At 34.6% G+C, this 13,942-nt stretch overlaps 1 protein-coding gene across 1 annotated transcript; it reads right to left on the bottom strand.

Annotated features, from left to right (window-relative positions):
• Positions 1–8,911: 8,911 nt before the first annotated feature.
• On the bottom strand, positions 8,912–12,084 carry LOC112765758 (protein DCL, chloroplastic). Its single transcript, XM_025811615.3, has 3 exons — positions 11,261–12,084; positions 10,456–10,570; positions 8,912–9,457 (listed from the first exon to the last, which is right to left on the bottom strand). Exons 1-3 carry the CDS (start codon positions 11,611–11,613, stop codon positions 9,272–9,274), a joined length of 654 nt encoding a protein of 217 aa, XP_025667400.1. The 5' UTR covers positions 11,614–12,084; the 3' UTR covers positions 8,912–9,271.
• Between the last annotated feature and the right edge of the window lie 1,858 nt (positions 12,085–13,942).

Genomic DNA, 13,942 nt, shown 5'->3' with positions numbered 1-13,942 from the left:
TCGGAAGAAATTAGTCAAGGTGGGTTATTAGTTATATATTTGCTTAATTTACAAAACAACAACCTATTTTGTTAGATAATCCACAGAAGTCTAATTAATAACAAATTAACAAGTATTTTTAAATTATATTTTATTTTTTAAGTTATTATTAATGGAGAAGTCTAGGAACAGTATTTTTTTTAAATTTTGGCCAGCATGTAACCAATAAAAAAAAAGTGAGCCATTGGATGAAATCTTACACCAATCTCACACCATTAAAATTATCATTGATAGCTATTTAATGGTTACAAATCATAAAAATTACTGATCTCCTAACACTCTTTATTATTAATTAATAATTTTTAAATTTTATTTTTAAAAAATATAAAATTAATAATTATTAATTATAGTTGTTCAAAGTTGACCGATTAAAAATTGTTTACTTATATCCTTTTTTAACAAATAAATAAAAGAAAATAAGATAAATGGTTGCCGTATGTAGCTGAGTATGAATAATAATTAAGTATTCAATAAATAAAACTACATCACCATGCGAAAAAGTATGTAGATATAGCACAAGATCCCGTCATTTTCATGATATATATAGTTTCGGTCAAAATCTTCGTGAAAATTCGATGCATTACAATATTCAATCTTAGATATTTAGAGAAGAGCGTGATAAGAGGTAGTGGGATTTTTTTTTTTCTTTTATTGCTTCTCGAATTAATTGAGAAATGAGAAATGATGTTTGGCACACATTTTTTTATAAAAGAAATTTTTTATCTTCGCTCATTTTTTATTGATTATGTTTAACATTTTTCAAATTAATTAAGCTTCCTTCGCAAAAGGACAAACATTTCTGCAATTTCCGCGTGATAGAGAGCACTATGATGCACTAGTGTTAGTTTTCATTGAGTTGTGGTCTCACTGAATCAATATAACAAACTAATGGTTAGACTACTGATTCACACTTAACATTGAAAAGCAACCATTGCCGCCATTAAAACTAAAGTATGAAAATTACTATTATTGAGTGAATTCGTTATTCGAAACATAACTATATATGAACTTATTTAAGTATGAAGTATAACAAATTACACTACTAAAAAAAAATGCTAATTATCATCAGATTTACTATCGAATTTAATCAAATAAATTCGTTGTTAAATAGATTACCATCGAATTTACTATCGTTCTTGAGTTGACGGTATAAATATCGCCGAAAATTGTTTATCGACAAATTTATTTTATCCGATGTTAATTATCGGCAGATTTTCTATCGATCTTTTCAATGAATTTGGCGAGATTTGTTGATAGTATTCGGCGCTGTTTCACGTGTTTAGGCATCCATTTACCAATTTTAATTTTATTTTTTAAAGTTTTTTGCACCGTTAAGTCATAATTAGTAGATTCTTGTTAACAAAATTGTTAATAGAAAATTAACGTTGCCAAAAATCAAAAAATTATTTTCTTAAAAAATAAATGGTCTGAATGAAATAAAATTTCACAAATATAGAATACAATGAAGTAGACAAACAAAAATGTGTAAAACCCTATACAGATCCTAGAAATCTTCAATGTTGTTGGCGGCGGCGGCAGCGGCGTCGTAGTCCTCCTGCAGAGGTGGCGGGGGAGGTGCTGTCGTCGGTGCCCTACTAGCAGTGTCGCTGCTTCTGGCGTGTATCTGCTGGCTATACTCCTCCATCTGCTATCACAACCGATCGAGCTGCTTCAGTTTTTTCATTAGGTCTGAACTGACGGTAATGTGTGCAAGAATCTCTCAATATCTCTGCTCATACTGCTCCGCCTGCTGGTGAAGCTCCTGTGTTAGCTTCTGCACCTCCTCCCTCATGTCGACAACTTTCTGGGGATCAACAGGGTTGGTGCAGAGGCAGAGGAAGCCGCCAACGCAGAGGAGCGGAGGCCATTGGCGAAGAATGACCCTAATCCGAAGCGGCGATTCTTGTAGGATTCAGAGGCGATCTCGCGCCAAATCTTATCAGGATCACCACCGAGGTCTCGGAGCCGGCTTCGTCGGCCCCACTAAGTGGCTGATATTGCTGGGTCGCAGCCTCCAACCTCTACATGTACTCCTCTTGCGTCACACACATTAGTTGTGATTAGGTTAATAGTTAGATAATTGACTTTAAACCAAATAAAGTTGAAACTTAGGATTAATTTAAACTCACATAATGGGCCGCAGACCGATCGTAAGCAAATCTCTCCTTGTTTGCCTTCAAAGTATGGGTATACTTGAAGGTCTCCTCCAGTATCACCTTACAATCTAACGACTTAGACTACAAATTAATATATCAACAAAATAATAAAACAAACAAACAAATTAAACAATGACAGAAAAATATAAGTATGAACCAAAATACAGAAAATCTTAATTCTAATTTCGAAAACATAATTTTAATTTTTCGATTTTACTAAAAATCTTCTGAAAATTTCGATAAAGTCTCCCCTAAAATTCGGATTTAGCCACTCTTGAAGGGTTCCATCCAACATTTTTCAGTAATCTCAGAGCCTAATCTAACCTATTCTAACCTATCCTAACCATCTAAATCCACTAAAACAAAATTAAACTAACACTTGCTCTACTAACTAATTAATTAACTTAATAATCAAAAAGGAAAGTAAAAAACTAATTCAAGTAACTACTAAAATATTAAACAAAGCCAAAATTCTTACCAGTCTGGTCTTCGTCTTCATGAAGGTCGTCGATCCACCCGTATATAAGCGAAGCCCTGTTAGCGACGTTTATCAGACGGCGACGCTTGAACCCGTCGTTCTCTCTAAAATAGGCCTCCAATTCATGCTTGATGTTTGGACGGATCCACAATGTCAGGTGGTTTTTTCTCTGAAGAACGTCGCTCATCATCTGCTGAAGTCATTTGGCTTCCCGGTGGTCATAGATCTTCCTTATCATGACATTATGTTTTGCATCTCATATGAATTTCGACTACACATAGTGATTCACCAAGATTAGTTGGTCACAATAAAATAAGTTCATAACAGTTAAGTAATTCAAACAAAATTGGGTTTTTACACCCCACTTCTGAAATCAACGCTCTCTCACATCAGTCGAAATCTGCGTGTAGGTCGGCCACGGATGGTCGTATATGGACTTAATGACCTCGGATATCTCCTATGTGCAAGCATTAGGGTTTGGTGCAAACCTGTAAGAGAAAAATCTCACATTAACAAACACATAAGATAAACAAACTTAAGATAAACAAACTTAAATATAAACAAACTTAAGATTAACAAATTTAATATTAAAAAATTAAACTCACGACTGCATGTCATTGAGCCAAATCCTCTGCCGGATGACAGGTGGTGGTGGAGGGACATCTTGCTTAGGGGCATTAGAAGAATCACCCACCGCGGACTCTGTTGACATTGTCGTTGCATCTGCAGGGGGGCATAGCAGAAGGAGGCACCCAATTCGAGTTTGGGACCATGGTGAATTGCTGGTTCGATGGATCCGCCCGTGACGTCATAGGGGTCGACGGGATAGTTGGGGTATAGGGCGATGACTGGGCAGCCTTGGGGAATTCGTTGAAAATTTGTCCTCTACCACGATCACGTGACCCATTCGACCTACCTCTACTACCTGTCGTCATGTCTGTACAGCGAATATATTAGTAACATATTAATAACATAACAAATACCAATATATAATTACATAAGAAGAAACTCAAAAAATAACAAATAATTCTAAAAGTTTTTTAGTTTAGTAAATAAAAAAAAAAGAAATTACATAGTGTTTTAGTTTCAAAATAATTAAATTAGAATGAATAAGTATTTTGGTTAGTTTAGCAAACTAGCAAATGCCTATAGAGTATTAACACACTAATTTCAAAGGAGAAAATTTTCTTTCATAAAAACCAAAATGAATATATACATATATAGTTCTCTTGTAAATGCCATAAATATTTATCATAACACCAACTTTAACAAAATTAAAAACATATACTAAGATTACAATAATTATTCAAATTAACAATTCCATAAAAATACAGGAATCCAACAATTAATTATAACAATTTCGAAAACATAATTTTAACTTTTTTTATTTCACTAAAAATCTTATATAAATTTCGACAGAATCTCTTCTAACATTCGAATTTCTCCCCCCTTCAAAGGTTCCATTCAAACCAAATATCCATCAACTCTTCTTAACCTGTTAATTTTTTCAATCATTATTAAGGTAACATATAAATAGCTCAATCATTATTAATATAGTCAAGCATTTTTCTAACAATTTCAGTAGCAGGACTCAACAAACAACTCAATAATCCAACATTTTTCAACAATCTCAGAGTCTAATCTAACTTGTTCTAACCTATCCTAACCACCTAAATCCATTAAAATAAAAAAATAAACTAACTAATCTTTACTAGCTAATTAATTAACTTGGTATTACATAATTTGAAATAACCAGAGTTAAAAAAAAGAACCTTAAAGAGGGGTGGAGGTGTAGTGGTGGCAGAAGCAAAAAATGCAGGGGCATTGCAGCAGCGATGGCAAGGACGTTCAATAGCAGCGGCGACGATGGAGGCAGTTGCGGCGGCAAAAAAGGTTGACGGGAAGAGATGAGAAGGTTAGAGAGAGAGAGAGAGAAGTTAGAGAGAGAGAGAGACTGAATTCGAAGGGGGGGTTCGCAGTTCCAATTTAGGACACAGTTACCGTCGGATTTACTGGCGGATATTTCTGATAATAACACAGTGTGGATCACCAAAATGTACCATTCTATTAAATATCTCTTCCGTCGGAAGCGACTATCCGCCGGTAAACATTTGACATAACGAATTCCTCATCAAATCTGTCGTTAAATTCGACGCTAAATTCGATTGTAATTGTTGCCGCTAAATCAAACGGTTCTCAACGTTTTTCTTATAGTGTTAAGATGTATTATGTATGATATTAAGATAGAAGCATCATCAATATAATATGAAAAAAAAAAATCAATCAATCTATTAAGTTTCCCCTAAAACTAACACATCATGCTGCAACGTTGTCATCATTCCATTTTTATAAAGACATTGTAAGCACTGTTTCTTTGACTTTCTAAATTTATTATTAGACTTCTATCTTCACACGAGAGTCTGAACACCGCAGAGGAAACATAGGTGGCGACGATTGCTCTTGTTCTACTTATATTAAGGGATTCAATCAGGGTAAAAAACAGTATACTTTTAACGATAAGGTGCTACTTATCTATTCTATTATCTTGGCCAGAAAAATTTTTCAGTGTCTGTGAGACTGTAGGCACACACTCATGCCGACGACCGTAAAGCAAGACAAATTCTTTTGTAACAAAAAAGAAAGGCAATTTATTTATGTTCTTAATACTTTTTAAATTGACTTTGTATGCATTAATTATTACAGGTTTATAAAGAGTTACTAAAATATGGCATGGATTCTAATTTTGAATGATCAAAGGATAAGCTGAGAAATTACGAATCATCATATCATCCTTGCTAAAAAGAACTTCACATAATTTACAATTGTTGATCTTATAAATGAAGTTTATCCAAACTAAATTCAGTTTTAATTCCTATTAAGTTCGAGTAGCAGATTTTTTTTTTGTGAAATTTTAAATTTCACAGATTAATAATTAATTTATCGTAAATTGATTTATTTATTTAAAATTTATTGTTAATTAATAAATTGTTATATGTATAACAAAAAAAATTTAAAACTCCAACCTTTAGTTAAACAGAAAAATAAAATAACTGTTTGACCAAATATTATATAAAAAACTATTAGGTATACTAAAAATATCAGTATTTCAGTAATTTTAATCGTTGATTTTAATTAATATATATTATATATTTTTTTTATAATTCAGATCAACTAACAATTAAAACAACTGAAACACCGATATTTCTGAAACTCTTCCAACAATACTATATTGTGCGTCAAGTTAGGTGTTGAGTGAGGGCACTGAGTGGTGGAAGCTAAGCACCAAATATGTTGCAACACCTCAAAAAGGATAATAAGGAGAGTCCACAGGCACAACAGGTGTCGCAAGCACAAGGCAGACGCAGGCACTGTCAAAAGGCATCGAAACTTAGAAATTACAACAAACAGTGGTAGCACGTAGATGCTGGGGCAAACAATCTGGGAGGAACACACACGTGTCACGAGTGAGCATTGCACAGCGCATCCACCCCGCTGATTGATCCCCAAAAGTGCGCGCCACGTGCTCTCACCACAAGAACCCTATCCGTACCAACAAAATTTTGTTGGCCTTCGGCGTCATCGCATCACCATTTCAGTATAACGACCATTGTGCAGCTGCCACTTAAACTTTGGTAATTATGAATTTTGGGACAAAGGTTGTCTTTCAAAGATACTAACAACTTCTGTTTAGGGTCCAAGGGGGCAGCAGAACATAACATGAGTGAGCGTGCCATGCACATCAATTGTGAGATGATTGACACTTTTTCTATAAATTATTTAGTGCAACAACTGATGATTAAAAAAAAACATAATAAAGAAGACCAGAATTAAAATGGAATAAAAAATAAATTGTAATTAAAAAAAATTTAAAATTAAATACAAAAAAAATATTTTATTTTATATCTAATTTCTTGATGCAATAAAAAAAGTTTTTAATCTAACTTGTCAACATCATAATTTAAAAATTGAATCAAAAAAACTCTTCAATCTTCTACTAAATTTTTTATACAATAAAAGAAACTCACTCAATTTCGTTTGTCAACACCATAATTTCATCACGAAACAAAAAAAAAGTTATTTTAGCACCTCTGATCACTCAATACTACAACTACAATAATTTGAGGTATTTATAACCTCTTATTAGATTAAAATAAAAAAAATCTCAAATACAAAACCCAATCTAATAACTAAATAAATAAAATTAAAATACATCAAATTAATTAAGCATTCTAAAAATATAATCTAATAACTTTTAAATAATATTTGAATTCTTCATATCACGAACATTTGAAACACGAAACACGTGTCAATAGACCTACAATTTTTATAAATAAAAATTTAATTAATTTAATTTTAATATTATCTGATTTTACTATTTGAATTAAAAAGATATATAAAAATAATTTAAAATTTTTAATTATTATAAAACTAATATATTTATCATCATATCATCCTCCCTTAATCAATTATCGAATGTTCAATCTGATATGAAAAAAAAAAAAAACAAAACTAAATTTTCGGATTAATTATCTCACCCTTTGAAGTGTTTATAAACCAATGAGAAATTAATCATTGTAGTCAACAATAGATGCCCCGTTCATTAAACAAAAAACAAAAAAAAACAGATTGAATTAACAAACTCATTTCACCAAATTTCATAGATGCGGCCAACCACAGGTCTAGTTCTCCGCCAAGTGCACTGGTGGAGGGTCAGTGGCGAAACTTGAAACAAAATTTTGGAGGGTCAGATAGAAAATAATTGTCAAAATATTTTTGATATAGATCCCATTTAAGATAAGCTCGTCTAATCTCATTTTTCTGGTTTCGGTGATATTGCCAAATTTAAAGTCGTTTTTCAAGATTTCGTTCCAAAATGTTAAGGTTAAAGTCATCAGATGTAACTTTTTGAACTTTTGAAGGTTGTATCTCACTTTCTTTGTGATTTATTAAAGTAGAAGAACTATCTACATGTGTTGATATTGTAAAAGTTATATGTTCTCCTTCTGAAATATTAGCCTTTCTCTTAAAAAATGTATCAATTCTTTGATTTTTCATTATTATTTTATATAAAAAATTGAATATATATTCTGTAAAATATGTAAAGAAGAAGTTAGAAGGACAAATATTAAAATTTATAATATTTATTGAATTTTTTTTATCAATTTATACAAATACAATAATATTAATACTTATTGAATATTCTATTATCTTTTATTATCTAAAAAATTAAATTAAATAAATAATAAAATATAAAATAATATTAAATTAAATAAATAAAAAATATCTAATTTTTTATATTTGAACTTAAAGATAGAAAGAGTATTGTTTATTGAATTTATTAGATACTTTAAATCATAGTAAAGTATTTAAGTTAATTGAACTATTTTTTATCTTTTGAAAAAATACTACTAAGTTTTTTATAAAAAGTTTGGAGAAGCCATGACCCCCTTGTCTGAATTAAGCTCCGCCACTCTGAAGGGCTATTATGTTAGTTGTATATTTTACCTTTCCTTTTAGCGTTTGGTTGAACTCTGACATGTTCGAAGTACATACCAACTCTCAGCAACAAATTTTAATATCCCTCCCGGGCCTCTTTTCCTTTCTTTTCCTTTTCCTTTTTCCTTCCAATTGATCCTTTTCCTTTTTCCAGCCGGTTGATACCAGTTTTCTTTTATTTTTTGGTCATCAAAAGTAACCAATAGTTAATCCAGCTTTGGTATGTAGAAATTAAACTTCCTGATTATAAGTTAATAAAGCTGTTTAAGTAAACTAATTTGAATTGCCTAATGGTAAGTTCACTAATCCACTTAAGCAAATATCAAGAATTCAGATCTCATTTTGTGCATGCAAATATCAAGAATTCAGATCTCATTTTGTGCATGCAACAATTTATTGACCAACGGCAAACTTCAAATAGAATTCAAATAGACAGCAAATTAGTCAAGTCCTAGAATAGTGAGAAACCAAAACAAAACCAAAAAAAAACAAAAGCTATGTTTAAGTAGTTAAGGTTTGATGACAAGTTTGTTACATTTTTAATGTCAAACACCGGGGGTTTGAATTCCAACTCTAGCTGGTTTATGGTATAATAAACCCGCTAAGGTGTGTGCGTGGTGTAATGTACTAATGTAAGACCCAGAAAAACTCACCGAAATTTATTCATTTTGATTTTAATCGAAGATAGTGCCTCCCTCCCTCCCCTTGAACTGTTTGTTTACCAGATAAAAGAAGCATGATCTAGTTTGAAACCAATTACAACACTGCCAATAACAAAATATTCCAGAGATGAATTCTTCTCTCTGCTTTAGCAAGGTCTATATACATAATCTACAATGATACATTTGTGTTTGTAAATCACTACGACCATTGACACCAATAGAATGGTGTCATTGTTCCAGAAATTATGGGAATATCTTGTGGAGCTAATAAATGCTAATCGGTCTTCTGAACTCCAGAATTCTTGTACTTGTTTTCTTCCCAGCAGATCATTGAAATGGCATGCTACCAGCAATGAGGGAACAAGAAAAACCATAGGGACTTCAGGAGGAACAAGAAAGCAAGTTATGATATAAAATTGTACAACAAACAGAAGACAGTGCTAACTTCGCAACTGATGGCTGCTGCGCTTCCTGAAATGTCTGAGAATGAAACTGTCTGCATATAATGGATAATTTTTTCTGATCAAACCCTTTATGCACTTCCAATATGAAAAGTCAACCAGCTCTCCATCTTTCCGTGCTATGAACAAACACCTAGATCGCTCAAAATTGGGATGATATCCAATCTGTCACAGGAAAAGGAATGATAAAATTTTACCAATGCATAAAGATAAGAAACGAAGTGTTAAGACTGGATAGGATTTAAGAGACAGTGATCTCAGTAATTTCTTATATCATTAAAAAGCCTATCATTGGAATGTAATGTACGACGATTAGAGATCAGAAGCCAATATTTATACTCTTCTTTCTTTAACGGGAAAATGGGGGTCTGGTCAGGTCATATCTTTCAGCAGCTAATCAAGTAACACAAAAAAAGTAACATCATGGCCAAAATCTGTATTTGCTAGTCGCAAAAGATTTTGGTACCATATAAATGCATTTATTATGCAGATTAATGCTATAAAGATCTCTTAACAAATTAGTTTGATTTGGACCAACAAATTACTAGAATGAGCAAAATAAAGACTGCTTCGTCATGAAAATACTGAGAAGCTATTTTTACCAAAGGGCAGAGAATCAATGAGTTGCAAAACTGGGCAGCATGCCATACTGATTTAGTTATTAGAAATCATGCAGCGTAAGAAATACCTAATAAGGTAACTCTTAGCAGGGATTAGGGACCTCTAAAATGCAAGGTGCATTCTGCTAAGTGTGGGGATGGAGTGGATCACCATTGATGAACAAATCAGAGGCTTAGATATTCATATAATAAAAGCAGCCAGAAGACACTCCATGAACTAACAAAAACTAACTCTCTTGATTTCCCCATCATTAGCAACGAGTTGCACTTTAATCAGAGCACACCCTGCACTTCAAAGGAGACAATCCTATCATTAGCAGGTCAGATCATCCTCCAGAGCCAATTAACTCTTAAGACTGACAAAGGGAAAATCTTTGCAGTAGGCAACAACTGATGTCATGGTCATATAGATTTCTGAACATAAAATATTTTAACTGTTTGATTCGGCAATAGATAATTCTAGGAAACAGTCTTTTTGTCAACAAAAGTTATGCACAAGCAGTGTGTGTGTTTGTGAGGTGACGAGGGGGAGGGAGGAGCTACCGTGATATAATCAACTCCAACTCCAATCTTTTTCTCATATTCTGGATGAAAGGGAAGCAGCTTCTCAAGAATGGTTTTCTCATGCTCTGGACTCAGTCTATCTCCACTTTCATATCTACGGCATGAAAGGCATAATTAGATTTTCTAGATAAATGAAAGGGAATATGTAAATCAATGATTATAACTACCAATTGATTTTCATCACAAATATCAAATGCGTTTTGAGAAACTGATTATTAGCCATTATACAATTGTAGTATCTAGTAAGGAGACAGGTACAGATACGGCAAACCAAACAACTATAACAATAATTTGAGATTCACAGAACATTCATGACTTAGGCTGTTAGGCTTAAGTAAAGGAAGTCTTATGTAGCCCTAACCACATTTACAGCAAAGCAAATATCTACAAGAATTCGAAAATCGAGGTGAAGTTTATACTAGTGTCTCACTCAGAAATCTTTTACCTTGTTACAGCAAATTGCTAGTAACGGAGAACTAAAGATGCATTAGCTAGAAAGAATAGTCTCAGACTGCAAGCCAACACCGACACAAGTTACAGAGCTAGAACAGTTTGGGGCTATAATGAACATAACCAAAGAGAGGACATTTCAACCATGCATGCATGTCTCATCACTCCCATGAGACAAGTAACAACTCCGAACATGTCTCCTATATTAATTATTTGTCAATACATGGTTCTAAAATCATATTTCAGGGAGAAGATAAGAGATAATAACTATTAGGAACTAATTTAAAGGGCATAATTAGAAAATGTTAAAAGAAGAATGAAAAGAGGAACATACTGTCCAGAATGGAGAAGCATCCTGACAAAGCCAACCAAAGGAACGGTGTCCTCCAGAATCTGGTCTTCCCAGTCAACGCATTTATCCTCCTCCTCCTCCTCCTCTTCTTCATCATCATCATCATCGCCGCGGTCGTAACCATAGCTGGTGTTGGGTTGGGGAACGAGGGGCTTCCTGAGGAAGTGGTCGCCGTCGGAAGTTGCAGCTGCTCTGAGGGGGGAGAGGCGAGGGTAGAATGGGAAAGAGAGAAAGAGGGAAGGGGAATGGAAGTGGTAGAAGGAGGAGGAGATAGGGTTTGTGAGGTGGGGAACATGCGGTGCCGTTTTGGATAATGACAGTGATGAATAAGCCATTTATTTTTAGTAAAGGAATGGAGTGGATAACTCGTGTTCAAACTTCACACTGTGATTCAGTTGGTGAAGCTAAACATGGTGTTGGTGTTAGTTCTTAGTTGTATACTCGTAGTTCTCTCTGCCACCACACCCAGTGAGAGGAGCAACAACTACACGACCAATCTACCAGGATAAACTAACAACTCTCCCTCATCCTGCTCTCCATTTTTTTTATTGGTATGTACTGGATCACTTGTTTATACGAAAGACCGGGATATGACCCAGTAATACGTGGGCTCACAACTTTGGCAGCCCACTGTACATATAATTTCTTCCCGATTCTAAAGTTTGGAGTTAGAATTATTCTAGTGGGAGTTAGAAATTAAAATAAGATGAACTCAATTTGTGTAGATACACAGAGATCGGACCTGTGGATCGCAACTTATTGACACGTGCCCCTGGTATTTGGCATGAGAGAGCAGGAGCTGCTGTTGTACGATTTTCCTCAATTTAATCGAGCCGTGTCGTCCCAACGCCAACGGAGGGTGGAGGTGCCTTGGCCCATTGATGTGGTTGGGCTAGTATTGGGCTGGGCTATTTCTTTTTGTAATTCCGATAGTGTATTCTTTTAGAAAGCGGACATTTTTGAAGAAGACTGGGCCATGCGGATTTCTTAAAAAGAAAAAAAGAGAGGCTCCTAGCGTTGACCCAGCCCTTTCTCTCTCTCTCTCACTTTATTTCTTGAAAATTTGAACATCAAAATTTTTGTCCTGGAGAAAGCAAACCCTACCCACCATTCGATACCACTAAACCATAATTATATTTCAATTGCATAGTGATAACGTAAATTACGTTACCCAAGTATAGGATCTTTTCAGTACTAATTGATTATGCCACTATTTGCTATTATTATTATTATTATTATTGTAGCTAGTAATATCATTTAGGAGAGATTCTGTCTGCAAAACCTGTATAAAAAAGTTAGTAGAATAAATGTCTGATTTTATCAAATTATTTTTTTTTTTTGAAAAGAAATAAGTTCAACACACAAGTGGAGCTAGAAACGTAGAGACTACAAGAACAAAGATAACAATTATAAATACACCTAGTAAAAGACACACCAATAGTTATCCCTATGTCATCTTCGACATTGCCATCAACAACAAAAAGGATCGTCGCACCCCCACTTCTTGTAGTGAATCATGGACCTGTTGAAAATTTCTTCAGCACATTTTCCTATGTTCTGAAACAACCTCCTATTCCTTTCTAGCCAGATGTTCCAAACAACCGCAAAGTAACTTATAAACCACCTGTTACACTCCGCTTTCCTGCTTGTAAAACCTGTCCAGCTTTGGAAATGTTCCTTCAAATTACCTGGACATGACCATAAACTGCCAAACTCAGATAACCAAGCACACCACACCTGCCAAGTAAATTCACAGCCAAGAAACAGGTGGTGAACATATTCAACTTCCTTATTACATAATACACACAAATTATCACCCTAATTAACAATGCCTAGCCGGCATAGCCTTTCCTTGGTATTCACCCTGCCTATCAAGACAAATCAGGTAAACAGCTCTACTCTTGGAGGGACTAGCCCCTTCCAAAGAGTCTTCGTAAAGCTATAGCATACGTCCTCCGGGGTTGTTTCCGCTTGTAGCACCTACACAAAAGAGTTAGTAGAAAAAACACCTTTCCTGTCAAACTTTCAGACCACTCGATCCTCTCTATCAAAAACTAAATTAACCGGGCTCAATGTATTATGTAATTGAGTAACTAGTTCCAACTCCCATTGGAAGAGCTCACGCCTCCATTGGAAGTTCCATATCCACTCTAGCCTATCCTAAAACCCACAATCTCCTATTCTGAGTTGAAACCGAGAAGAGCCTTGGAAACCTATCCTTTAGAGGACCACAACTTAGCCAAACATCTTTCCAGAAATGAGTTCGTCTCCCATCACCAACCTCCATGGACAAGCCTGTGATGATTTTATCTCTTATATGCTGCTCCTTAATCTGTAATTGGCAATGTCCTTCCATGGACCTCCTCGATTAGGCAAGGTCTGTGTGGACAACAGCTCATGGGGGGACAGATTGTTACAACAGCATACTACCTTCTTCCAAAGCGGGCACTCCTCTTTTGAGAATCTCCACCACCACTTAAACAAGAGTGCGGTATTACGAATCTCCGACCCCTAGCCCCCCTAGCTTCTTCGGAGCTTGGACCACTTCCCATCTCACCAAGGCCATCCCCTCCCGACCATCCTCTTTACTCCACAAGAACCTTCTCTGTAACGAAATTAGCTTCTCTGCCACAGCCCTCAGCATCTTGTATAAGCTTAAATAGT

Source organism: Arachis hypogaea, chromosome 17, assembly GCF_003086295.3.
Source record: "Arachis hypogaea cultivar Tifrunner chromosome 17, arahy.Tifrunner.gnm2.J5K5, whole genome shotgun sequence".
In the NCBI taxonomy this organism is placed as follows: Eukaryota; Viridiplantae; Streptophyta; class Magnoliopsida; order Fabales; family Fabaceae; genus Arachis; species Arachis hypogaea.
The sequence above is the reverse complement of the archived record's forward strand: the minus strand, read 5'-3'. Positions and strand labels throughout refer to the sequence as shown.

What these genes read in the sequence shown, in the direction of transcription:
- LOC112765758 (XM_025811615.3), bottom strand. Translation starts at nt 11,613, where the DNA reads ATGGCTTATTCATCACTGTCATTATCCAAAACGGCACCGCATGTTCCC. An exon ending in ATGCTTCTCCATTCTGGACA is followed by an intron (nt 10,571 to 11,260) that starts GTATGTTCCTCT and finishes TTCATGCCGTAG; the next exon opens with ATATGAAAGTGGAGATAGAC. An exon ending in TTGGAGTTGATTATATCACG is followed by an intron (nt 9,458 to 10,455) that starts GTAGCTCCTCCC and finishes TTCCTGTGACAG; the next exon opens with ATTGGATATCATCCCAATTT.